Source organism: Polypterus senegalus, chromosome 4 (genome assembly GCF_016835505.1).
Source record: "Polypterus senegalus isolate Bchr_013 chromosome 4, ASM1683550v1, whole genome shotgun sequence".
Lineage (NCBI taxonomy): Eukaryota > Metazoa > Chordata > Cladistia > Polypteriformes > Polypteridae > Polypterus > Polypterus senegalus.
In genome coordinates this window covers 51,283,797-51,311,692 of record NC_053157.1, presented here as the reverse complement: position 1 = coordinate 51,311,692, position 27,896 = coordinate 51,283,797, and the positions used below count along the sequence as shown (strand labels likewise).

At 42.2% G+C, this 27,896-nt stretch overlaps 1 protein-coding gene across 1 annotated transcript in view; it reads left to right on the top strand.

Annotated features, from left to right (window-relative positions):
• pstpip2 (proline-serine-threonine phosphatase interacting protein 2) overlaps positions 1-26,249 on the top strand; it is a 175,388-nt gene extending 149,139 nt beyond the window's left edge. The window contains exons 11-14 of the mRNA XM_039750611.1: positions 3,526-3,622; positions 6,703-6,775; positions 15,576-15,607; positions 25,839-26,249. Coding sequence (XP_039606545.1) covers positions 3,526-3,622; positions 6,703-6,775; positions 15,576-15,607; positions 25,839-25,894 — 258 coding nt within the window. The 3' untranslated portion in view covers positions 25,895-26,249. The remainder of the gene's footprint in view (positions 1-3,525; positions 3,623-6,702; positions 6,776-15,575; positions 15,608-25,838) is intronic.
• Positions 26,250-27,896: the final 1,647 nt, after the last annotated feature.

Genomic DNA, 27,896 nt, shown 5'->3' with positions numbered 1-27,896 from the left:
AACCCATTACTGCGTAACCCTGCTGCCAGGACACTTTGGCATGTCACTTGATTCCATACAGAGGCACTCCATTTCACGTTATTGTTGGAATGCACTAATGAGGGTTCTAAACAATGAGCCAGTGCCCCTCAGCATTTACCTAAATTTCATGTCGTCTTTCAATGCTGTTTGAAGCTTGAAGATTCACAGAAAAGATCTACTGCCTCCTAATGGCACCCTGCTAAAACCAAGTACAGTAATCCCTCGCTATATTGCGCTTCGACTTTCGCGGATTCACTCTATCGCGGATTTTAAATGTAAGCACATCTAATTATATATCACGGATTTTTTGCTGGTTTGCTGATTTCTGTGGACAATGGGTCTTTTAATTTATGCTACACGCTTCCTCAGTTTGTTTGCCCAGTTGATTTCATACAAGGGACGCTATTGGCGGATGGCTTAGAAGCTACCCAATCAGAGCATGTATTACATATTAACTAAAACTCCTCAATGCTATAAGATATGCATCCCGCGCGTAGCTTCATTGTTTGCTTGTCTCTGCCTCTCTCTCACCCTCTCTGACATTCTCTGCGCCTGACGGAGGGGCTGTGAGCAGAGGTGCTGTTTGCACAGAAGCTGTTTGCCTAGTGGATACAGACGCACCTCTAAGAAATGCCGCTTTATCGCGGTGCTTACAGAAGCACACTTATTGATTTTTTGATGGTTTGCTTTAATCTCGCTCTCTCTCTCTCTGACGTTCTCTGCGCCTGACGGAGGAGATGTGAGCAGAGGGGCTGTATGCTTAGAAGATACTGACGCTCCTCTAAAAAATGCAGCGCAAACTTAAAAGCACAAGTATTGATTTTTTGATTGTTTGCTTTTCTTTGCGAGCGCTCTCTCTCTTTCTCTCTCTCTCTGAAATTCTCTGCTCCTGATGAGAAGATCTATTTCCATTCTTTTAATTGTGAGAAAGAACTGTCATCGCGGTCTTGTCATGGAGCACAGTTTAAACTTTTGACTAAAGGGTGTTATTTCATGTCTAGAGGGCTCTAATAATGTTAACAGTGTGGGAGAGTTTATAAGGGCTTAAAATATATAAAAATAACTATACAAACATATGGTTTCTACTTCGCGGATTTTCATCTATCGCGGGGGGGTCTGGAACGCAACCCCCGCGATCGAGGAGGGATTACTGTATTGGGGATGGCGCTTCCCTGTTATGCCACCTGGCCAGTTACAGAAGATCTTCCTTCCATTTAATGGTTATATAAATGTATCTATGATATTTGTAAGCTTTCTTTCATTTCCTGGTTGCTGGTATTTCAACAGGAGTTTAATATCCTACTACAATATGAATAAACTAGCTGTACTACCTCTCTAAGATAGTTTAAAATCTAAGTAATCAACGTAGATCTTAGTGTTAACATTTCCAGTGCAACATGCATTGGAATTTATTTTGTAATGTACAGTATGTAGTAATACAATGCATTGCATTTGTCATTCTAACAGATCGCATTATCACAAACATTAGTACAAATAAAATGTGATGGATATGTTTCTGTTTGTGTTGTTGTGTTGGAATGACAAATACAATGCATTTTATTACTACAAATGTTTGTGATACGCCATCTCTTTGAATGACAGAGACAGCGTAATCAGATCGACACACAGCGAGAGAAGCATCCTACTGTAGAGTTGCATGGCCATATGTCACCACAGGTCTAGGCAGCAGTTCTCGACCAGTAGTTTCACGATGGAAGTCACATTACCATACGTCTGTACTACACACAAACCCCTAAATTTAACAATACGGACGCCTAACCTTAAGTTGCTCCTAATATTATATACTACATACACTCTAACCACATTAACACCTAATCTTAACAACAATGTCAATCCCTAACCTTAATTTACAGCCAATTTTAATCATGTATCCCACACACTAACCACTAAACTTAACTTCCCTCCTAAAACAGTTGCTCTGTATTTTCTGCCCTCGACCAGCAGTGACATGTACTGTCTTCTGCCGATAAACTGAGGCCAAAATACTGTGGTGACGTATGCCTCTCCAGCTCCGCAGTTGGAAATTACTGCACAGTTACACAGACACTTATCCTTTTATTAAGGTGGTGTGGCGGACGGTCGGTGCCCTTGCCTGGCTGGGGTGTCTACATACTGGAAGGATCGGGGGAACAAGCATGGCCAGAGCATTACCTTCCCCGGACCTATAGATGCAGCCCCCATGTGTTGCAGTGGTGCTTAGGACTCCTGCCGGGCTCCATGGGAGTTGGAGTTTGGCACAGCCCTGTTGGGATCCGTGGGTGCCACCAGGGGGTGCTACAGCAACTGCTGAGCCCACATGGGCAGTTCTTCTGCCACACCGGGAAATGCTGCTGGAAGTAGGCAATCAAACAGCTGGAGCATTTCCGGGTACCTTATATAAGGGGCCAGCAGACACTAGTCTGTGAGCCAGAGTCGGGAGGGAGATGAAGCTTGCTAGGAGGAGTGGAGGAGAAAAAGAAAAAGAGAATAGAAGAAAGAAAGAGAAAGAAAAGGAGAATAATTGTGTTGTGTATTGTGCTTGTGGAAGATGGGGAAGACGTTTCCCACAAAGGGAAAAGAACAAATAAAGCCCTGTGTGCTTTGGAGTTGTGCCTCTGTGTCTGCCTGTGCCAGGTTGGGGCAGCGGTGCCCACCTTAGAGGTCCACAGTAGATATTCCATCCATCCATTATCCAACCCGCTATATCCTAACTACAGGGTCATGGGGGTCTGCTGGAGCCAATCCCAGCCAACACAGGGCGCAAGCCCACCACAGCACAGTACATATTGTTCTCCATATTTTAATAAAATAGCCAAAAATGATTTAATGGTTTGCAAATCATTAATTGGAGAATATATTAATTAACAATTAAGAGAATTTAAATATACTATTCAGTGTGTCTTTAAAAATTAATCACCTCCTTTAGATTAGTGCCTATACAAAGCTAGAATGCTCAGGGTGGACATGCTCATTTCACTACTGCACTTGTCACCGTGCCTTCTGATGGACTGGTGCCCTGTCCAGGGTTTGTTCCTGCCTAATGCCCTATGCTGTCTGGGATAGGCTTCAGCACCCTCCACCGTGACCCTGTTCAGGACTGAGCGGGTTAGCAAATGACCGACTGACTTGTAACTGTTGCTGAAGGCTTCCACTGCTTGTAACACTCTTCATGGTGCTTTGGCAAGATGTCAACCCAGAGGTATGCAACAGCTGCAAAGCTAAGGAGTGGTTTTAAAAATGTAATCCTTAACCGTGAAATTATTATTTTTTTTTTTGGATTTGAATGAACAGTACACTGTAAACCCACTGCCTAAAGGCACAACTATATAGTGAATTAGCATTAGTTTTGCTTTATTTGTTTCATATTTTTATTAACATTATTATAAACGAGTGAATGAATATTTTAAATATGAGGCATTCTATTCCATGTATAGATTTGCCTGTTTGCACCATTTACAGCACATATAAAAAAATAATACATTCTTAATGCTGTTCAATTTTTAGTTCTATGAAGAAGTACGGAAGTCTCTGGAACAGTGCAGTGTACAAAAAGATATTGAATACTTCATCGACCTTAGAAGAACCGGCGAAACTCCACCAGGTATTGTGTGGACATGTATATTTATTTTTTCTTTCTTGTATTTGTCTCTGTTTGTTGCCTCAGTCACACACCTTTTGTGGAATTTTGTTTTTGCCTTTTGTTTCTCTTTTTCTTTTTGACCGGCTTGGATTATTTTTTGCCACCATTCTTTTTAACACGTTTATGTTTTTACCACCTTTACTAAAAATGTAACATTTTTAATCTTTCCATTCACTTGTTTTCTTCAGGGGTGCATTCACTATAGCAGTGATCCTCAGTCACGGTCCTGGTGGGCCGCAGTGGCTACAGGTTTTCAATCCAGCCAGTGTCCTAATTAGAACTCAGTCCTTGCCGATAATGAAAGTTGGTGTTTAACTCGATGCCCTTTTAGTGTCTTTATTCATCAAAGACAAATTTTAGTTACTTTGTAGATCAGAGGTCCTCAATTATAGTCCTGAAGGGCTGCAATGGCTGCAGGTTTTCACTTTAACCAATTTCTGAATTAGAACCCTTTTATTTACTACTAAAGCAATATGTTTTTTGGGCTTAATTTTAGTTCCCTTGCCTGTTACCATCAGAACCCTTAATTGCCTATTTTAGATTTTAGTAGCTGCATTTAAATTTTAGTTGTTGCCTGTTTTCTTAACCAGACATTAGTTAATAATGAGATGTGGTTAACCAGTAAACCAGCAGCTCTCCAGCTAACATGTTTACCGTGAAGTATCTGTGATGAAAATGTTTCGAAATGAATGAGAAGGGAAATGGAAGGACCGTTAAGTTTAAATCTATTCTGGTCCACAAAACACTTGGATAATGTTCTCACAGAAGGAAACTCTACAGTGCAAATAAAATTTCTCTTGGATAAATACAAGTATTAACAAGCCAAACAGTTTAATACCAGGTTGCATTATCAGCATGGACTGTCTTCTAATTAAGAAACTAGTTGGAATAAAAACCTGCAGCCATTGCAGCCCTTCAGGACCGTGATTGAGGACCCCTGCACTATAGACTTGCCTTCATACCCTTTACCTTTCTCCTACTAGTAGAAGTTTTTCAACAAGTGCAGGCCTCTTTAACCAGAGAGTTCCCACTTCACTAAGTTACAATGACTGGTTTACTTCCTACACAACCTAATGAATAGTTCTACGTTTGGTAGTTGAAGTCATCATCAGAGCCAATTCAGTCAAAAGACACATTTACACATGTGCTAACACTCACATCATGTCAAATAACCTAAAACAGTATGAGAGGAAAACCATAATACCCAGAGGTTACCTTTCAGTGCTCTGCATTTGGCCCGCTATACTGTGCTTACTGATTAAACAGGCCTTAAACGCAACTGCTGCTCAAGCCTTGAGTTCCCTCATAGTCTCTGCATGTTTTTGCCTATCCATAAATTTACTTTTTTTTTTGTCATCAGAACTTTCTTAAACGATGTCTCAGACAGCTTAGCATTAGCCCTGCTATTGTTGATACCATATGTCATGATAGCCACAAAGCTTAATAAATAGATGATGTTGAACCAAGGGAATTGAAGTTGAAAAGGCCAACTATTGACCATCATATATTGTTAAAGTAGCCAAGGCACCCAGTGGTGAAGCACGTTAGGGGTCCATGGTGGTACAGGTGTGTACATTAAAATGGTGTGGCTCTGTCTCTGGGGTGTAGTTGCGCTCAGTCATCGTGTGACCCCGGAGTGTTTAATAAGGAAATTGACTGATCACATTTTCAAGTGTGCAATCAGTTTAGCTGGTTTCCTTATTGATACCCTGCAGGTCTTTAGGCAAAGCATCTGCACCCACAAGCGTAAAGAGAGCCTGAGTAGGCTATAAAGTGAAAGGAAAGAAACTGAGGAAACAAAATCAATAATAAAACAGAAAGAAAAAATTCAGTTGGTACCCAGTATCGTTATGTGGCAGCAAAACTTTGCTGGTGTCTCACCTCCACTGGGTATACTGTATCTGGGAGATGGGTGAGTGGAGCGAGACGAGAGAGAAAGAGCAGCACTGAAAAATGGGAGCTAATGGTTTTATCAGCCTTAGCATTAACATTTATTAATTAGCTTTATGTATTGACATTAACTTCCTCACAAGCACTGTGCTATTATGGATTATTTATTCATTTTTGGAAGAATATTAGCTGCACTGCCCTATTGCACATATTCTGACCTTCTTTGGATTACTTTGGTTTGCAGAATAACAAATACAATGCACTTATGCACAAACCTTGTTTGTTGTTATGTGTCCTCATTGCCCTAGCCGTCTCGGTCATGACTACTGATGTCCACGATCAAAGAAGGTATGATATAGGTGGGCAACCTGGGCATCGCATGCCACTTAGATTGAATTCTGTTTCACCATAGCGTTTGTGTGTGTGTCTGTTGATCTGTCTGTCTGTCCTTTTATTAAAGAGCTTCTGCAAAAAGCTGAATAAACATCTGTCTAATCTAAGGTAATCTATGTAAAGTTCTTAAAGCACCGTGAATTGTAATAGGAATAACAGTGATTTGCAAACAAAGAGTTAGAAATGTGTCAAAAAACACTTTATGAGCAGTAGACGGGAATCACTCTTCTTTAAGAGAAGTTTGTGTCCTAGAACTTCCATTAACTGGATATTTTTGTTCATTTTGTCATTCTCTGTTAACCTTTGAAACTGTTGTATATGTAAATTCTAACAGGGCAGCTTTTTCTGAGATACCTGAACCACCATGTCTGGCACTACAAATCATGTGGTATCACTGTCAATGTTGTTAAGATTATGCATTTTTTGTCCATTCTAATGTTTGATCAAACAACAACTAAAACTCTTCACCAAATATACAGATGTATGGCCATGTGAATGGCTATTTAGTGGAGCAGGCTATTTGTATTAATAATCTGATGTACCTAATAATGTGGCCACTGATTGTATATGATCATTCTCTGTAGTTGTTTCTGAAGAACCATGTGACCTTCCTAAAATAATTCAAATCTTCTGTCATTAAATTGGTCATTTAAAAAAATGTTTTTTGTAGCAATAGAAGCAACTGTCTTTGCAATTTACAGTGTAAGTAATGATGAGTCCCAGTGGAACATTTACCTTTTTATCATTTATCTTTATAGCTCCCATTCCATATGAAAATTTTTACAATGGGCAGAGACCTAATGCTAGTCGACCTCAAGTTCAATGTGGGAGGTAAGATAAAAAAAAAAAAATCAAAACCTTTGATCAAAATTCAGATGTATGGTATGTGTTTACTATATTTGTAATACACTATTGTTATTATTATTATTATTCTGTACCAAGATCCAGGCCTTTAATGACCTCTTGGGCACAGCCATCAGCAGTGTGTCTGTCGGCGGAGAGAGTGTCAACCTTGTCGAGAAGTTTACTTACCTTGGCAGTGACAATCATGTCTCTGGTGACTCTTCCTATGAAGTTAGTAGACGGATTGGGAGAGATCGGGGGGGTCATGAGGTCGCTGGAACGAGATGTGTGGCGCTCCCGATATCTATGCAAAAGGATGAAGGTCCAAGTCTTTAGAGTCCTGGTACTTCCTGTCTTGCTATATGGTGGCAAGACATGGACGCTATCCAGTGACCTGAGATGAAGACTGGACTTCTTTGGTACTGTGTCTCTCCTGAAAATCCTTGGGTACCGTTGGTTTGACTTTGACTCGAATGAGCGGTTGCTCATGGAGTCCCAAATGAGGCACATTGTTAGGGACCGTCAGTGACGGCACTACGGCCATGTGGCGTGTTTCCCCAAGGGTGATCCAGCTCATAGGATCCTCATTGTTGGGGATCCGAGTGGCTGGACCAGGCCAAGGGGTCGCCCACGTAACACCTGGCTGCGGCAAATAGAGGGTTATTTCTGGAGGATGGAACTGGACCACGTGTCTGCCTGGGGGTTTGCCAACCGGGATCCCAAGCTATTTCATCGTGTGGTGGGTGCGGCAATGTAATGTACCAGTGCATGCTCCCCAACTTGACTTGTGTATTTGGAAGATTGTACAACCAGATGCTGTTCCAGACTCTAGCCTTATCTATTTCCCTGGGCTTGGGGCCAGCACATCCATAATCAGATCAAAGAGGTAAAGGCTTAAAGAAGATACCTGGTGCAACAGCACTAAGTTGGGCTGGTATTCCACCTTGGTGACTAAATTAATCTTAACGCGCACACGTACCGGTCCCGGGACATAACAGCGTTTTGACGACGTTTCAGCCATGTGTGCATGCCCATCTGTCATGCATCTCGACATACTACCCATCAAATGAAACTTCAAAGTCTCGTCTTTCTGATGATATAAACCATTTTGACACACAACAACCACAGCACTGACACTAAAGCCTTTTTTACAGAGAAGTACATACTTTTAAGAGTTGACTTTCCCTACCTTTGAAGACCCTCTGCAAGTCAAACATCAATATTTCCGAGCAGTATTGATCTCATTCTGTCCGTAAGGCTCCAGCGAATATAATCCAGTAAAACGATTAGGTCCAAAACACACGATATATCCTCAAAGGGACAAAAACTCCAGAAAACGTTTCATAACTTGAGACTAGCTACGTCATTTTTTTTCATTTCTATTGATCATATCAGACGTAATTTGTTTCTGTTGGCAATAACCATGCTACAGCATGTTACACGGAAGTGTTAGCTTCTGATTGACACCTAAGTTGGCCAATTACGACGGGTCTGGAGTTGACTGGCACAGACAGCTGAACGATGATGTACAACTCCAAACCCTGGTAGAATCTACCAGTTTAATTGGACACTGTGAGTGACACTCAAAACTTACAGCCAATGAGCAGCTGAGCATTTTGATATGTAACTTGCCATACTAACTTGTAAACAAAACGATCGGAGCTGCGCGAAGGTGGCATTTGTGCCAGTCTGCAGACTTGGTGCGTGGTTGTTTATTGTGATTTCGCCAAGTTTTTTCGCATTTTAAATATGAATAAACGTACAGATAAACGTAAATACACTCTCGATTAAAAGTATTAGGGGCATGTACGCGGCGTGAAAGTAATCAATCGGCCCAGGAGACGTCTAATGGCAGAGAGCGACATGTGACACGCCCTTGTGCTTTCTGCCTGCAAGTAATTGCTGCCATCAAGTGGCACATGGAAAAACGCTGAGCTGTGTTGTAACAGTTTGTAAAAGAAATGTATATAGTTTGTGTGCATTTTATAAAAAAAAAAAGTAAAAAATAAAATATATATATATTTTTGGCCCATAAGACTTGTATTGACTATTTTTACATAGAAATGTGTATTTTTTATTGTTTTTATTATTTTTATAACTAATAGAGTGACACTGTGTGTAGATATAGATTCCTTTAGGTGTAAGCTTTCAGTAGAGCCCTCATTGATATATGTGGGTTGAAGCATTCAAAAGTTATTACACTTTTTCCATATGTTCCAAAATGTGGATAATGGTCCCTCTAAAAGCACCTGGACATGCCCACATAAAACTGGTGTAAAAATGTCATTTTACAGGTATTCTTTTCAAATTTGAAATGTGAGTAGTCAACAAGTTATTCTGTTGGTACATAGTGTGTTTCTGTCCCCACCTACCTACTGCAGCTTTATTTTCCTTTATTTTCACAAAAAAACTTAGGCGAGAACAAAAAAATTTGTTTTTTTTGTGAGTTCTAATGTGCATAACTTTTGATCAGTCACACCTACAGTGATTCTGACTACTAAGGGTGAAACTAGAGAATGTTACCTGTGTTTATACTCCAGATAGTTCAGTAACAGCAATGATTCTAATTTGGAGAGGTCGAATTACAAGCGATTTAGCAAAAATGACCCCGCTTGATAAGGGGACATGTATGAGGGAATAAGAACCTAGGTTAGAAGCTGTATTAGAGTAACAGGCAAGATCCCAGTTAGAGTAGGTCAGCACCAGGGATCTTCTTTAAGTCCTTACATCTTTGATCTGGTTATGGATATGCTGACTCATGGTATAAAAGACTAGTCCCTCGTGTGTTTTTTACTGATGAAATTGTGTTATATTTCACCAGAAAAGGGAAGTGGAGAGTAAGTTAGAAGAATTGAGATGGGCTTTGGAAGGTATAGGATTGAAAATAACTAGAATGAAAACAGAATTTTTGAGATTTAATTATGATCATGATCAGGATTCAGATGTTAGCAGCCTGCAGAGTTAGGTTAGAGGAGGTAAACCTAGCCTGCAGTGTTAGTCTTAGGGTTAGGGTTAGAGTGGATATGTCTAAATACTTAAGAACAGTGGTAACAGGATGGAGTATTGGATGTAGAGATAATCCATAGAGTGTGGTGTGGGCAGAACTATTGGAAGAAGATGTTAGGAGTATTGTGCGATTGAGGTGAGAGTTAAAGATAAGGTTATAAGACAGTGATAAGACTAGCAATGGTGTGTTGAGCTTAGACATGGGCAGTAAAGAAAGCACAGGAGAAGAGTTTGGATGTGACAGAAATGAAAACTGTGCAATGAATGCATCGAGTATCAAAGAAGGATAGAATAAGAAATGAGAGATACAACAAAAATAGGAGAGAAAGTGAAGAAAAGTAAGAGAAAGTGATATGAACATATGATGAGGAAGGACAATAAATATGTGGGCAAAAGAGTGTTGGTAATGTAAGTACAATGGAAAAGAAAGTCTGGGAGGCTTATTCAGAGGTGGATGGATAAAGTAAAAGACAGAAGTGAGTAGCAGGGACTAAAATTGCAGCCTTGTGCTTTACAATCCAGTGCCCTAACAGTTACACTACAGTAACTCATTAATGCATTGATTCTAAATGAGAGTTCATGTTAGCACTCTGACATTTCAGTTGTATTTACTGAACTGAAATGTTTTCATGTTACTTGTACATGCTCATTATCAATATACTGTATAATGGATCTGGTCTCACAGCACCGAGATGTCAGTTTATTTTGTGGCTGGAGTGTTTTCTGTGTGGAATGTCCTCTGTTTTCTGTTCAAGTGGGGCTGGACTCAGGTTAAGTGTCATATTAGAAAGACTTGCTGTTAGGTCGATTGGGATTTCTGACTTTGCTTGGTGTGAGTATGGCCTAGTGTCCAATTTTTACCTGATTACTGCCTTGTCCCTTATATTGCTAGGATGAGATCTGACTGCCTTGTAAATCAACTGCAAAACATGGGATACTGAAGAGGGCAAAAGCTTTATGGTCAATAATAATAATGAGCAAAATAACATGAACTGAGATAATTCCATGGAACATACTTGTGAAGCACATTTCTTTATGTAGAGGCATCATATGCACAGAAAAATAATTGTATTGGATAAACAAATTTTCCCACAGTCAAAACTTTCAAATTACTTCTGTTTTAATGATATAAAAAGTACAGAGAATGTCCACAACCAGCCCTCAGAGAAAGCCTACTGTATATGTGTTTATGCAGGCAGTTGTGTCACCTATTCCAATTTCGACGTTCATAAGTGTTCATGGGGGTAGGTCTTTGATTGACTTAATGTACCAGTTTCATCATATCAACAACAACATTTTTTTATATAGCACATTTTCATACAAATAATGTAGCTCAAAGTGCTTTACATAATGAAGAAAGAGAAAAAACACAAAATAAATTAGAAAACAGAATTAGGGAACACTAATTAACATAGAATAAAAGTAAGCTCCGATGGTCAGGGAGGACAGAAAAAAAATAAAATCTGCAGGGGTTCCAGGCCATGAGACCGCCCAGCCCCCTCAAGGCATTATACTTAACATCAGTGACCTCACAATATCAATATCAGCCCCTTCTCTTGTGTACCGACATCTTTTCATGAATCTTCGATTGAGTATTGACACGTCCTGGCGCTCAAAGTTTCATTAGGACACCCCTCTCTTTGATTGAACGTCACTGTATTACTACAGAAAGAGTACTGCCAGTAATGTGGCACCTTTTTAAGCACTGTTTTTATAACTCGATTATTGCTTTTTCAGGAAATATCAATGATAGACTGTTACTTCTCTAAAAACAAAAAAATAATGTCAATGTCAATTTATTTATATGGCACATTTAAAACAACATAGTAATGCTGCGGCCAAAGTGCTTTACAATAATAGAATAAAAGAAGAAAAAACAAAAACAATAAAACATAAATAGTAATAAAATATATGAACATAAAATAAGATAGATAATAAATAAATAAAAATAATGTTATATGATCACAAAGAGGAAACCATCAGTATTACTGAAGGTCACTGAATGCAAGTGAAAAGAAGTGAGTTTTTAATCTTGTTTTAAACAGTTCAATTGTAGACGACTCCTTTATATAATGAGGTAAAGAGTTCCACAGGCGAGGGGCAGCAGCTGCCAAGGCCTTGTCCCCTTTGGTTTTACATTTGGTACGAGGGACAACAAGAGCAACTGACCAGAAGATCTAAGTTGTATTTGTTCAATCAATATTGTGTTGTCTATTTTTAAAAAAAGCTGAGGAATTCATATATAATGGCAGTTGCCCACTCCTAATTTCTGCCATTTTTACTTTGTTTTTTTCTTGCTTATTAATTACTTGCATTGTGCCTGATATTAGGATGTAGCTCCTTATGACCCGGAATTGGAAAAAGCCCATTAGGAAAACTGATGAAGTGTTTCTGTTAAAGGGATCTGCATTCAGTGTGCAGCACTTCACCGTATCCACTGGTCTATTTAGATGACCACAGAAATGGGTGTAAACATCTAGTCTTCTCTAGGGTCCACTGAGTTCATATTTGTGATCAAATCAATAATAACTCTGTGGCACCAATAACACATTTTGTAGAAGCGTTGTTAACTTGTGTATTTTTGCAATTTTAGCAACATGATGGTGAGTCTGTGTTGCTGCCTCATATATCTAGCATTCTAGGTTTGAATTATATACTTATTTGTAATCTGCATGGAGTCTGCATGTTTTCTTAGTTCTTTGATTATCTTTCTACATCCAAAAAACAGGTCTGTCCGATTCATTTTCCAAATTTAAAATGGCCCAGTGTGCACGTAAGTGTGGGTATGTTACGATCTGGTGTCTTGTCCAGCAGTGGTTCCTGTCCTCCAGGTGATTCCACTACGATAGGCCCCAGTCCAACAAGATCCTAAAAGGGAGCAAATAAAATTGACTAAAGTGTGCTGTCTTATGTTTGCAATTTCAGTATAGGAGATGGACCACTTTCTGTCAGATAAAAAAATCCCCCAGCATTCACACAATCAGAAACTTCTTCAGCCAGAGTACCGTTTTTTTTTGCTAAAGCAGCTTTGAGATTTTGGTCCAGTACAAGCAGATCTATCAATAAATAAAACAGAAGAAAAAAGTAATGAAGACATGCTATATGGTTCACTTCTCCAGCAGTCCTAGTGGAAGCGAAGGTTGTCTTCTATAGTTCATGAACTTCTTTCATTATGAACAGAAGATTTCATTTGAAGACCAAATCCAGGTCTTTAAAATTCACAAAGACATTGATAATTTTACTGATCCAATAGAACTCCTCCAGTTAAATAGTGAACTGTGTACTTAACGGCATAAGCAGAAATAAAGAAAAGATGAGTTTAAGACTGAAGCTCTTTTACTCACAAAGACTATGCAGCAAACTGCTGAATCGTGTTAGTGAAGCAGAAGTTCTGATAAGTTTTAAAAAGTATAAGAGATATTTGGTGATCTTGGGTAAGGACACGAGCCTTTGGTTTGTCGAACATTTTGGTTTATGCTCTACCGAGATAAGATATTAAAGTCTGTAGTTGTTATTTCATAATTATATCTATACGCCAAATGTGGCATTGTAGCTTTAAAGTGTTGTGCTGTTTTATCATAGCTGTGCATTAAAAAAAACTTTTTGTATAAACCATGTTAACCTCCACTTTGACGGGATTAAAAAAAAAAGAAAATTTACATTTTTGCTAAGTGTTTCTTCACTGCAGTTTCCTGAAGTGGGCTGTGCATAGCGTCCCACCATCCAGCTCCATGCTTATATCTGTAAAAGTAAACTGATGCGTTTGAGCCTGTCTCGTGGCACTGCACCAAAGGTAAGGTAGGGAACAGATAAATAGCAGCTTATAAAAATGGCCAGGAAATTATCATGCGGCTACAAAAGCGTCTTTGAATCATTGCCAACCACAGGAATGTTAAATTTGCAGCTTCACCTTTGTGGCTCTGGGAATAAAGCTAAGGGTGCCAATGTAATGCAAACTCATGTTCCTACAAAAAATCAAGTCCTTGAATGTCCGCGCACATGTTGCTCTTAGCTCTGGGTTTGCCTTTCATAAACAATTGTGTGTCTGATAATTAGCATGCGTGTTTCAGACATTAAAGTGATGAGAGTCAATTCTTTAGCCTAGTGCGTCTTCCAACTATGTGTTGCCTAATTAATCCTATTAATAATAACTTCATCACAAAAATAAACATCCTTGAGAACAGCTAAGGTTCAGTTAAACAAGGCATTGTTTTGATTTTTCTCATGCTTCGAATCACACTTCACAGTCTTTTGTTTTTAAACTTCTTATCACAAAATGTATAAAGAAGCTTTTACCATGAAGATCCAAGCTCATCTGAATTTGTGTCTGTCCGCAAATGGAGAAAAGGCTTCTATGTCTGTATCTACAGACATTTCGGTAGCAGTCAGTGTGGTCTAGTGGACTTCAATCAAAGCACCGTGATGTCCTTACATTGATGGATTAAAGGCCAGAAGTCCACATGACCATCATCATCAAGTTCTTCCATGAGAACCCTGAATACAATGAGGACTGATTGAGGTCAGTTATGTTAGGTAGAATGCTTAGAGGGGGCTCGGCGGTCTCGTGGCCTGGAACCCCTGCAGATTTTATCTTTTTTTTCTCCTGCCATCTGGAGTTTTATTTTGTGTTTTCTGTCCTCCCTGGCCATCAGACCTTACTTTTATTCTATGTTAATTAATATTGTATAATTTTATTTTTTAATATATTGTCTTTTTTCTTTTTCTTCATCATGTAAAGCACTTTGAGCTACATTGTTTGAATGAAAATGTGCTATATAAATAAATGTTGTTGTTGTTGTTTATACAACAGATTGAAGTTCATTTGTTGCCCCTGACTCACTGTCTGGGCCTACACAATTTCCCCTAACTCACTTGTTGCCCAGGTACAAAAATAAATTTATCTGTAAGCCATTAAAGTAAGAATTTTAGACCCTCTGCAAATGGCTGTTGAGGCCCGTTACTCACAGATTGTAAATCTGAGTCGTCACTTGACTCATGAAAAACTTCATTATACGTTGTGACAGAAGATGGTGCTATACCAGCGGTTAACCCGGCACCGACAGACACAAGAGGCACACTTCCACAAAATGTATGCTTTTTATTTTCAGTTCTTTCTTTTACATTCCTTTGCACTTCACACACTGTTCACAAATCACCACAAATAACTCACAGTCTTTTCTCTCTATTGTGGCCTCTACTCCTCTCCTTGCAAGCTCCTTCATCTTCCACCCAACTCCGGCTCCCCGAATGGAGTGAGGCGGCCCCTTTTATAGTTCACCCGGATGTTCTCCAGGTGCTCCCTGATGACCTTCCTGCAGCACTTCCTGGTGTGGCAGAAGTGCTGCATGGGCACCCAGAAGCACTCCGGGTTTAGCTGCTGCCTGGTCCGGCAGCACTTCCTGGTGTGGTGGAAGTGCTGCATACCATGGCTTCTGAGCCATTCAGGTGCTCCCTGGCGGTTGCCAAGGGTGCCCACAAGGTTGAGCTTCCAAGCTTTGGTCCTGTGGCCCCAACACCCAGTAGGGTGGCTGCCTTCTCGTGTTTCAGCGGAGGTACTGCTCCTCTCACGGTCCTTCCATCTTCCAGGCATCCCAACTGGGCATGAGCACCAGCTGTCCGCCGCAACGTGCATGTGGTTCATGCTTAGTTCTTTCAGGCTGTCGCATCAGAATTTAAAGGAATATTTTAGAAGTGACAGTCCAATGGCTTTACTTGGGCACTATAGATGAAGACTAATAACAGGAGTACAGTTTTGCAGCTAATCCTTATTTTTGTTTTACAGACGAGGCCCTCTTCCCCCTCCGTCAACACCAAGTAAGTAAAGTTCTCTGGCTCTAAAACTGTGAATCTGTTTCCTTCAGATTTAATTTGCATAAATGGCATTTTTATATTCAGACTTAAACATCAGCTATAGCCTTTTGTGTTTACATACGCGTTAACAAACTGGTTAGAATAAAAAAGAGAAAGAGAGAAGCCAGAATATTGATCTCTGAGAAACCGGGTTAATGTACGTAGATTTCTACATGAGGAACCCCATTATGTAGCCATGTAAACCCTTAACCAGGTTACAGTTAAGGATTCCGTCATCTGTGCATGTCCGTTGCACTCTGTTAGCCTCAGCATGACGTTGCCTCGCACACACATGTAGCAGCCACAAACAGAAAATGATGGGAGTGCTAACAAAGATACATTTCTTGAGGCAAATGGTCAAGTGCTCGCATTATTCCTTTTCCTCATTGAAATAATCTCAATATTTCAGAAATCTCAAAATTTATGTTGATATGCTAAACATACAGTGCTAAACTAAGCAGCACAATCTCAGGAAGCACAGGCTCTATGCTCATTTGCAGTTTCATGGCAACTATAAATGATGTTTAATCATTTTATAGCTAATTTTTTTGATGGATTATTGTGGACTTTCTCATGTAAGCAGAGATATATAAGAAACCCAGCTTCTGTCTTAAAAGGGTTACCTCATCGCAGTTATGTGTGTGCATGTAAGCACACTCCTAGTCGTGTCCATTTGCTATAGATATCATTTAACTTAAATCAGTGCCACGGTTGTGCTAATGCAAGTAGCATCAATAGAAAGAATCTCCACAGGCAGGCTTGAGAGGTAGCTGGTTAAAAGTTTTCAGCCTCCTCTATTGGCTGTATCTGTGGTTGACTACACACGCTGGTGGTTATGATGAAAAATAATTGGACAAGACATTGCCAATACCCAAACAAGATTTTGTCAGTTTGGGCTGGTGGGTTATCCGACCCACTTATTGACCCTCAATGTACCGATTTCCACTTTTTCACATTTTTGATGCAGCTCAGTTTTATTTTCTTGTAAGTTGTGGTATAGCATATTTTACAGAATACAGGCTTGAAACATTACTTTTCATATCTTCTGGTTTCTAATCTCTGGTTGTCTGCCAGTAGGCCTTTGCCCTCAGCTTCCCTCCCAATTTTAGATCCATCAGTCTGTTTTTAGGGTCTGTTTAAAACACATTCCTTGACTGAGTCACATAGTGATCTGTATTTGTGGAATGTGACCACCATAAAAGGCCTTAAGGAGCTGCTAATTCCTATTTGCTCTAGCCATTAAAGAAGTCATGCAGTTATTTTCATTTAAAGGACCGGTTTTCCCATCCTACTCTAAAATATGGCCAGAACAACCTTTATGCATTTCTCTTGACTGCCCCTAATGCCAGGAAAAGGGAAATAATTTAGTTTAGGGCTAACTTTAGACTCCACACTCCTGCAACAGTGCAGTGTCTCTGTATGCTCTCCATACTTTGGCTGCGGCTCTCTAGTTGCACACTCACCTTCTCCATCTTCATTCTTCTTGGTGTCCTTTTAACCTTTGTGAGTTCTTTATGCATCCCAGTACCCTTTGACACATTGAAATGGTAATTAGGTAGATTACTGGTTTTGAAAATGTTTAGCATCCATTATCTTTATTTACCAATGTTGGTCATTTTCCCCCCATTTCCTTTATTTACCTTTAATCATTTATAACCTATGGAATGATATGTGACTTTTAGTCAGAGTGCATATCAAACTTAATGACTGCAGTGGCTACATCCTATTGCCTAGAGTATGTCAGATTACACGACTGCTATTAGAAGGGATGATGGATTATGCAAATGCTGCATGACTTTTTAAGCACAGTTTCAAATTTTTAAACTATCACAAAGTCACTGCATTCTGATAGCCAGTTAAACTTATTGTATCATACTACTGCTGCGTGTATGAATGCTTTTCAGGTATGACAAGGTTAACTGTCCTTTCTTTTTCTTTTTTCTATTCTGTCATGCCACAACAGATTAGAGACATTGGACAGATGAGACCCTCTTCTGCTTGCGCAGGCCAAAACACACATTTATACTTTTTCCTTGTGTCTACATTGCATGCATTATATTTGCGGCTGAGCACCCGTTGGTCAACTCTCAAACACTCAGGAGCTCACCCCTAAGTCATAAGACAAAATAAGACCCCTTTGATTTTATTAGTGTGAGTCACATGCACGTATGACTGTATTGCAACTTGTGTCATTTCATCCTCTGTCTCTTTCTTTTTGCCAGTAGAGGTAGCTGCTGAGTAGTCTATCCCCATGAAATGTTGTGGAAAACGTTGTTTCCTTATACAGTAATCCCTCCTCGATCGCGGGGGTTGCGTTCCTGAACCCCCTGCGATAGGTGAAAATCCGCAAAGTAGAAACCATATGTTTGTGTGGTTATTTTTATATATTTTAAGCCCTTATAAACTCTCCCACATTGTTAACATTATTAGAGCCCTCTAGACATGAAATAACACCCTTTAGTCAAAAGTTTAAACTGTGCTCCATGACAAGACAGAGATGACAGTTCTTTCTCGCAAATAAAAGAATGCAAACATATCTTCTCTTTAAAGGAGCACCGTCAGGAGCAGAGAATGTCAGAGAGAGCGCGAGATAAAAGTAAACAATCAAAAAATCAATACGTGCTTTTAAGTATGCTGAAGCACCGCGATAAAGCGGCATTTTGTAGAGGAGCGTCCCTCTGCTCACACCCCCTCCGTCAGGCAGAGAGAGTGAGAGAGACAGAGAAAAGCAAACAATCAAGCACCGCACGGGAAGCATATCTTATATCATTGAGGAGTTTTAGTTAATATGTAATACATGCTCTGATTGGGTAGCTTCTAAGCCATCCGCCAATAGCGTCCCTTGTATGAAATCAACTGGGCAAACAAACTGAGGAAGCATATACCATAAATTAAAAGACCCATTGTCCGCAGAAATCTGCGAACCAGTGAAAAATCCTTGATATATATTTAGATATGCTTACATTTAAAATCCGCGATAGAGTGAAGCCGCGAAAGTCGAAGCGCGATATAGCGAGGGATTACTGTAGCTCACTTCTGCCGTTGACTTTTCTGAAACTCCTAGCTAGTAACTGAGGCACCCTGAAGTCTCACAAGATACACCATCCTCAGGTGTACTATGAGTATTACACTGGTAATGCAAACTCTTGAGTGGCACTGTCACTGCTCTACATTGCCCCGTTCGGCGAAAATTATGACCTGACACTCCAGAACAAGTGTTAGATACGATTCAGAAAATATCTGGGGAATGTGAGGTTTAAGCTATAAGGATAGATCAAAGGAACAGAGATCACAATGTGACAGAAATGTTAAAAAATATAAAGTAATTGGTTTAGATGTTAGTTGAAACTTTCAAACAAGTATTTTAAGGCGACACTGCTGCCCAAAGCTCATGTCCCGGAGGTTCCAGCAACATTGATGGATATCAGGCGGGTTCGGAAAACACATCCTCATTCATCAGTAGAAGTTAAGGGGACGTGCACTTAAAAATGAAGCCATGAAGCACTTCTTTGCACAAATAGTTGTGGGACTCTGGAACAAACTACTGAGACATGTAGTTGAAGCAGAAATTTTGACAACATTTAAGAAGAATGAGATATTGAGATAGGTCAGCCATTAGGTAAGCAAACAGGATGGACTGAATGGTCTCCTCTTGTTTGTCACATTCCTTATGTTATTATTTAGCAAGAACACGGAGACACTGAAGGAAGCTGGATAATGTTAAATTTAACAAGAATGTTAGAAATTATTTCTTTGCCCATACAATACTCGTACACACAATGCAGAGCAGATTTCTGGACCTGGTGGTGTAGCTGAAGGTAGCATGATGGAGACATTCAAATCTCAGTATGGCAGTTGATGAGCTGAATGTCCTGCCATCATCAAAGATGATCTAATTACCTTTCATTAAATCTGTTAATAATCCAATCCAATACAAAACTTTGGTGAAAACCTTGCCCTCACAATACCAAAACGTAATGTTACTGCCTTCATTTTTAAATTAATTATTTTTGTGCTTAGCATTCTTCACCAAGTACAGATTTAGAGTACTCACACATATTTACAACTCTAATTCTCTAAATTATTAAACCAGTCATCATTTATATATATCAACACAAATTATATTGTGCACAACATACATTTCAGTAATTAAGATAAACATTATAATTGGTTGCGAGGTATGAATGGAGGAGTGAAAAATAATTTCAGTCAACAGCAATCCTGGACAAAATAAACCCCTGGGAGTCCATGGTCAGTTATAATAGACAATGTCACAGTTCTGATGATCTTCTCTTACTTCTTCTGGCTGTCCTTCCCTTCCTTGACCTTCTAAAATATCATTTAGAATAGCATTTAACAATCTAATAAAAATCATGTTTAATTGTATTGATTCTCAAGTCTCTCGGTAACTCAAATATCACTTCCGTGAGCAGACACAGCAGCTTGGCAACATATCACTGGCACCATAGCAGGATGCAGAGGAAAAAGCAGAACAGAAGATGGTCTCTAATGGCTCATAATGTTGTGTATTTTCAGTTTGCAGTATGAAGAACAAATCAGCAGCTCGAATCATTGGATGCTAGACTATTTAGCCTGGATTTAGGTGCTAAGACCAATGGGACCAATTTTACACACTCTGGTCCTTTTCTGGTCCTGTTGATACAAGATCCCTACTGTAATCTCTATCTCTCTCTCTATATATATATATATAGTGTGAACCTCGCCTCGACACAGACAGGCAGACACGCCAATGTCACCCACAAACACTGGTTTATTTTTCATTATTCTTTTATATAACTCTGCTCACCAACCCCAATACTCCTTAGTCCAGGCCACTCCAATGCCTTCTCTTTTCTTCTTCTCTTTTCTTTCACTTTTCTTTTCTTCCCACCGCCTCCTTCCTCCTCCAGACGCTGCCACTCTTCCACCCGACTCTTGTCAACGACTGGAGGGGCGGCCCTTTATAGGAACCGGATGGGCTCCAGCTGCTCCCCGCAATCTCCCCGGACACACCCCGTGTGGCGGAAATGCCGCTGCGCACCCGAAGCCGTCCGGTGTCCCCTGTCGTCTTCCCCGCACTTCCTGGTGTGGCAGAAGTGCCGGGCTCCCGAATAAACAGGCACTGGGCGCCGCCTGGCGGTGGCCACGGGTCCCTACAGGGCTGGGCTTCCAAGCCCTGTACCCAGGCCCCTGCATAACCAGGACGGCCGCCCCACTCGGTCTGGAGGAGGCACTCGCCTCCTCCGTCCTCCAGCGCCCGCCAGGCTCCAGCCCCAGCCAAGGACCGCACGGGATAAACCGGCATCGGGGCTGCCGCCTGGCGGTGACCACGGGCCCCTACAGGGTAGGGCTTCCATGCCCTCACCCGGGCCCCAACAGAACCAGGACGGACGCCTCACGGTCTGGAGGAGGCACAAGCCCTCCTCAAATCCTCCTGGGCGCCCCGGACGGGCTCCAGCCCCAGCCGGGGACCACAGTGCCCCACCGCTAGCGAGGACACGGGTCCAACGGCACAACCGAAAGGGCAGCACGCCCCCGTGAGGGTCCTACTATGTCCCCAGGGCCCAACACGGCACCCTGGGACATCCGCTCGCACCCTCCGCGCAAACGTGTTCCCCATGGTCTGCGCCGCCTCGCCTCGCTGTTCCCCGCAGCCGGGACACTATTGGCCTCCCGGCGTGGAGCTCGCTGAGCGCCCGCTTCAGGAGGGCAGGTCCCTGACGACGCCGCCCCAGCGCCGCCGGGCTTCGTGCATGTGGAAAAGGAAAAGAGGGCCAGAAGCACTGCCAGGACACTCACCTCGAGTGCCCTGCCGGTCTCCGACCGCAGTGCTCCCGCCCTTCCGACAGCCCCTGACTTGCCTGCTGAAGTCCTCCGTCGCAGGTTCCATGCCCATCCGCTCGCCAGCGCTGCACCGCCTCGCAGGCAGCCCGCCCAGCCTCCCAGGGATCTCCTCTGCCCGCACAGAGGACGACCTTGCCTATCGGGAAATCGCACTCACCCTCGATTCCCTTTTTATTTTGGGACGCTTATAACGGCTTGAGTCTGCCTATGGGAAAGGTACAGACCCTGTCCGGTTTGCGCCCCTATAGAGCGACGGAGACTGTTGCAGGCTTGGGGTATCGGGCGCTAGGACCCAGGGCACTCATCAGCCCGTGTCCTGCTAACCCTTTCGCTTTCACTCCCTCCCCTTGCATACAGAATTCACCGACGCCTGCAGTGTCGGACAGCCCCTACTTGATACCGCTCATTCGATCACGGCCGAAGTTCGTGGGCTTTCCTTTATGCTGTAACGGAGTCGATTCCACTTACCGCCTCCGCGTACCAGTCCGTCAAAGATTTCAGCGTCGCGCCTTTCTGACGCCACTGACGCCCCGCCGCCTCTCCTTCAGACTTAGCAGTTCAGCCTGGATGGCACCTAGCACCTGCAACATTGACAAGCACAGAAAGTCAGTTGACGATTGACCTACCTGCTTGTCAGTCTTGCCGCCTGCTTCCTGTGAGGCTTCTCCAGCCCAATCGGTCTCTCCTTGGCATGAGATGGACGTTCCCTGGTCCCGCCTCTATACAATCATTGGCGGGCACACAAGACACCCCGCCCAATCCGCGCCTGCCTCAGGGAAGAATTTCCGGTCCGTGGCCATCTTGGCTCCTCTCCTCCTGGTGCGACGCCATTCCGCTCTTCGGGTTGCAGTGCCTTCTCCATGGCAGATTCTTTCGCCGTGGTGACCACAAAGCGCCGCGGATCGCGCGCGATTGCCCTCCGCTTGGACCCGGAAGCTCCTGCCTGCTAAGCGCGAAGTTCTGATGTGCCCTCCCGGCCGACCGTCGGCAAGCAGGGACCTTACGCCCCGGAGTCCTTCTGACCGAGGCACCCGCCCGCATGGACTTCACATACGCCACGCCGCCCCGGACGTCTTCATGGGCAGCAGCCACACAGGAGACCGCTGTACCCCTGCAACGTCCACTGAAGTTTTGCCGCACCAGGTAGGCATCCGACCGCATTCCGGTGGCGATCTGGGGAATTTCGCGTCTTTCGGGAGCCGTGAGCACTTCGCACCCTCGAAACCGGTGCGGGTTGCCTGCTGCTCGGCGGTTCACAAAATTTTTATTTTGGGGTCCCCGCCTTGGCACAGACAGAGGGCCCCACGCTGGCGCCATTGTGAACCTCGCCCGGACACAGACAGGCAGACACGCCAATGTCACCCACAAACACTGGTTTATTTTTCATTATTCTTTTATATAACTCTGCTCACCAACCCCAATACTCCTTAGTCCAGGCCACTCCAATGCCTTCTCTTTCTTCTTCTCTTTTCTTTTACTTTCTCTTTTCTTCCCACCGCCTCCTTCCTCCTCCAGACGCTGCCACTCTTCCACCCGACTCTTGTCAACGACTGGAGGGGCGCCCTTTATAGGAACCCGGATGGGCTCCAGCTGCTCCCCAGCAATCTCCCGCGGACACACCCCCGCGTGGCGGAAATGCCGGCTGCGCACCCGAAGCCGTCCGGTGTCCCCTGTCGTCTTCCCCGGCACTTCCTGGTGTGGCAGAAGTGCCGGGCTCCCGAATAAACAGGCACTGGGCGCCGCCTGGCGGTGGCCACGGGTCCCTACAGGGCTGGGCTTCCAAGCCCTGTACCCGAGGCCCCTGCATAACCAGGACGGCCGCCCCACTCGGTCTGGAGGAGGCACTCGCCTCCTCCGTCCTCCAGCGCCCGCCAGGCTCCAGCCCCAGCCGAGGACCGCACGGGATAAACCGGCATTGGGGCTCCGCCTGGCGGTGACCACGGCCCCTACAGGGTAGGGCTTCCATGCCCTCGACCCGTGGCCCCAACAGAACCAGGACGGACGCCTCACGGTCTGGAGGAGGCACAAGCCCTCCTCACATCCTCCTGGCGCCCCGGACGGGCTCCAGCCCGCCGGGACCACAATAGATATATATACCTTGCACCCTGTGTTGGCTGGGATTGGCTCCAGCAGACCCCCGTGACCCTGTGTTCAGATTCAACGGGTTGGAAAATGGATGTATGGATGTATATATATATATATATATATATATATATATATATATATATATATATATATATATATTGTAACAAAGGCGCTATATAGGCGCCTGACCCGACACAGAAAGACACGGAGGCACATATAAAAAGTACAAAAGACTTTTATTTTTCTTCAGCTGTGGGACACGTCTTCCCCGTGCCACACAGCCCAAACACAGTCCCAAAAGCACCAAACACAAACAATTCTCCACTTCGCTCCACCACTCCTCCCAGACAAGCTTCGTCTTCTTCCTCCCAACTCTGGCTCATCGAGTGGTGGTGGCTGGGCCCTTTTATAGCCCACCCGGAAGTGTTCCAGGTGATTAACCACCTGGTCCTAATTGCACTTCCGGGTAGGGCTGAAGACTCGTCCAGCCGGGCGATATTTATATATATATAAATAAAATCCAATGCCTGTATGTGTGTCTGTCCGCTTTTCACAAGAGAACTACGTAACGGATTTAGATGGGGTTTTTTTCTATAATTTGCTTGAACATTCTGATTTTGTGACTTCTCTCATTTCTCTATGTATCATAGTTCGCTTGCGGCACCGATTTATTTGTGCGAATCTGAGAGAGACGCAGCGGGCTAAGGGGAGGTGGCTGGGGCCCTCCTCACTCACGCGCCAGCCTCAGGGTGTATTTTACATCTATTTAGCTAGTGAATGAGAGAACTACTTAACGGATTTAGATCTGGCTTTTTTATGGAATTTGCTTGAACATTCCCATTGATTTTGCGACTTCTTTCATCATGCTAAGAATATTAGTTCACTTGTAGGAGTGATATATTCACACTAATCCGAGACAGAGGATGCGGGACGAGGGGAGGGGGAAGCGTGAGTCAGGAGTGGGGAGTTGGGCAGGGCCCTCCTCACTGTCTTGTTTCACTACTACATGGGCAGAGCCGCTGGGGCAGCTAATTTTATATTCTTTTTGGAACATTCAGAAGACGAGGAAAAAAAAACTTGTTCCCCTTCTTAGAAAGGGTCCTTCATACAGTGGCTCTCAAACACCCCTTCAGATCCACCATCTAATAAAAATGCTTCCCCCTTATATCGGTAAAAACGACCCATCACAACATTTATTTTAATGTTTCTTCCAGCCCGTGGTGCGTATCTTTTAGTGAAAGTCATCTTGAAACTACAACACAATCTGTCATTTTCTTCACTTTAACAAATTTGGCCCACCACTCTTTTAGTCACCTTGGCATATCCATCTCTTTTCCTCTTTTGTGGCTTATAGGGAAGTAGTTATTTCATTCTAATCCAAGTTCAGGGATATGAGAAAGAAGGTATGAAAAAAAATATTTTCTGTCCACTGTTGTGGTTCAAAAATATCTTAAAGGCCCTGAGCACGTCCCACTATTGGTTTATCATTTTTTACAGTTTTAGTTACCTGAAGCTCTTTGCAGCATGTGTCATTAAAACTTCCACCCAATGGGTAACAAAGAGGGTGTTGACATAACTTTCTGCATCTGAGGAGAAAACCACTTTGGTATACTTCTTATCATTCTGCAAATATCAGTCCCTGTCTGCAGTTCCCATCATTTTTTCAGCTATGCCTGGGCTCCACCTTTGAGTATTTCACTTTTGGCTTAAGGGGCTTTCTCTGCAACATATTCATTGATTTTCTTGTTTGGCACTTAAGGGCATGAGGTGGTCTTGTATTTGTTATATTTTTTCCAGTAACTCTTTTACTGAATGTTTCAGATTTTTCACTGCACAGTCTTAAATAGACAGGACGGTGTGGATTTTATGTCATCTATATACATCATTTTGCCATGTATAACATTTAGCATTCTGATTATAAAAGTCAACATATTAATGGTGTAAACCGGCCAACGCAGCCATCATATCCTGTGCCAGGTTCTTTGCAGGTCTACATATTTAAAGTGATAAAATTGTATTATTGTATTACCTTGTGTTTTCCTAATATGTAATATAATCATGTAAAACATTTTAGACTAGTTACTGTATATTGCCTGTAAAATGGGAAAATGCAGCATTAATTCAGTTTGTTATTCAAAGTTGCATACAGAAGCATTGTTGTTTAGTCGTACTGTCTTTTAATAGTTTGCCTTAAATCAATTCAAATTCTGCAATAATCTGATTATTTTTTCATGTAAAAATAATGTGTTTTTGTTCTTTTTATCAGGTGATGGAATTTATTCCACAGTTGACGATTCCAGCTATAGTCTAGCTCGATACTAGACAGTGACTGCTCTGTAACCTCACGTGATAACCAACAATAGACAAAATATGCAAAATAAAACAGAACTTTATTATGATATTATTATTTATATGATTGAAATTATATAGCATTCTTTTGAGAGACATTTTCTTCTTTATTTTGTTACAGTGAAAGTGAAAATATGCTAAAACTATTGCCACTAAAGTTATTTTCACACCTATCTGTCTCTGTTTCTTATATATAACAATACAAATAATAGTAGAACTACTTGTGCAAATTAATGTTACATCAATATTTATGACAGTAAAATGTTTTTGAATCATTCTGTTCATATATGTGATTGCATGTCAGTTTGTAAATAAAACTGGAAATATATTTTATTGTGTTTTTTTTCATTGTTACATGGAATAAGTTGAAACCTTATTATTGTGTTATTGTGAAGGTAATCAATATTAAATAACTTTATCATCCATAAAGTGAGCTTGATGGTAATGAAGATGAACTGATATTAAGTGACAAATTTATTTATATATTTGGTGTATTTCAACGCACAGCCATGGCATGCATGGGCTGGTGTCCCTGTCGTGATGGGCTCCAGTCCCTTACCTGGCTGGGAGGTTATGGCAATGAGTGGGCCAGAAAAGAGGCAGGTTGTTCTTTTGCCTTAACCAGGAGCTTGACAGGAGATGCCACTGTGGAAATACAGGCGTCCTGGTGGGAATAAAGCAAGGGCCCTTACCCGACTGGGGGGTCATTATAGTGGAGAGTCCAGGGGAGTGGATACATCAAGAGTACATTCACCTTTGATATGCTGGATGGCAGCATCCCTGTACTTCAGACAGTTACAGGGCATGCTGGGAACTGTAGAGTCGTGGAACAGCCCTGCTGTGTTCTATGAGTGCCACCAGGGGCTGTTGCAGGGATTTGTGATCTCTGCTACTTTGTGAGGCTTCCACCTGACCTGGAAGTGCTTCCTATAGGCAATGCCCTGGCACCGGAAGTATTCCCAAGTCTTATATAAAAGGAGCCACTCTGCCACATCCAGGTGAGTTGGGGTCGGGTATGGAGGACTGACAAAGCTTTCCTGCGAGGTGTGCAGGAACGAGAGAGAAGAGAAGAATTGTGCTGTGCTTCTGCAATTACCACAAGGAAAAAAATGGTATGGTATAATAATTGCAATAAATCTTTTATTTAAAGTCGGGACTCGTGTCTGGGGTTTGGGGTGCTGCAATGCCCCCTACAGATCAGTATACAGTTTATATTTCTTTATTGGTTTGCAGAATTTCTGGTTAACAAATTCTAGCTCTGATGATATAAGACTCAAGTTTTAGCTCTGGTTACATTAGTTTGTTGGTTTTCAAATTTTTGCCCTCACTACTTCACGATGATATTTGTTACCCATATTGAGCCTGGGTTATGTGCCTTTTGACTTCCTGGTTACAACTCTCTTCTAGTTATTTTGGTTTTGATTTATGTCATGATTCTATTTTCTATGTAAATTCTGCTGCTGTCCTGTACAGTCAGCACAACCACAGGCTCAAAAATCACTTAGTCCAACTGCAGGTGTCCAGAGCCTAACCTGGCAGCATTTAACTTGAGAGAGGTTATTTGAAATTGTGTTTTTGTATAATTTCTCTTTTATATGTACAGCAGCCAGTATTGATGGGAAAACAGATCCCTACTGAAATACAAATTGTTGAAAGTAGAGTAAAGTGCCGTCACATCAGTTTCTTTTATGATCCTCTTTCAGAACAACTCTCTTCACCTCCTGCTAGAAGTCCTAACAGGTAAATCAAAATATCTGTAATCATAAAAGGAAAAAAGTAAGCAATAAAGACAAAAAGTCACCTAACATATGTAGAGATGAGTGAGCGTGTGGTTCTTTAAGCTGTTATGCATACAGTAAGTAAATATGTACTCATTACACTTAAAACAGCCTGACTTGTTAGCTCACTGATGGGAAGTCAGAGAAAAAGCCCCCCAATTACCTGCTGTGTCAGCTAACAGTTTAACTTGAAACTA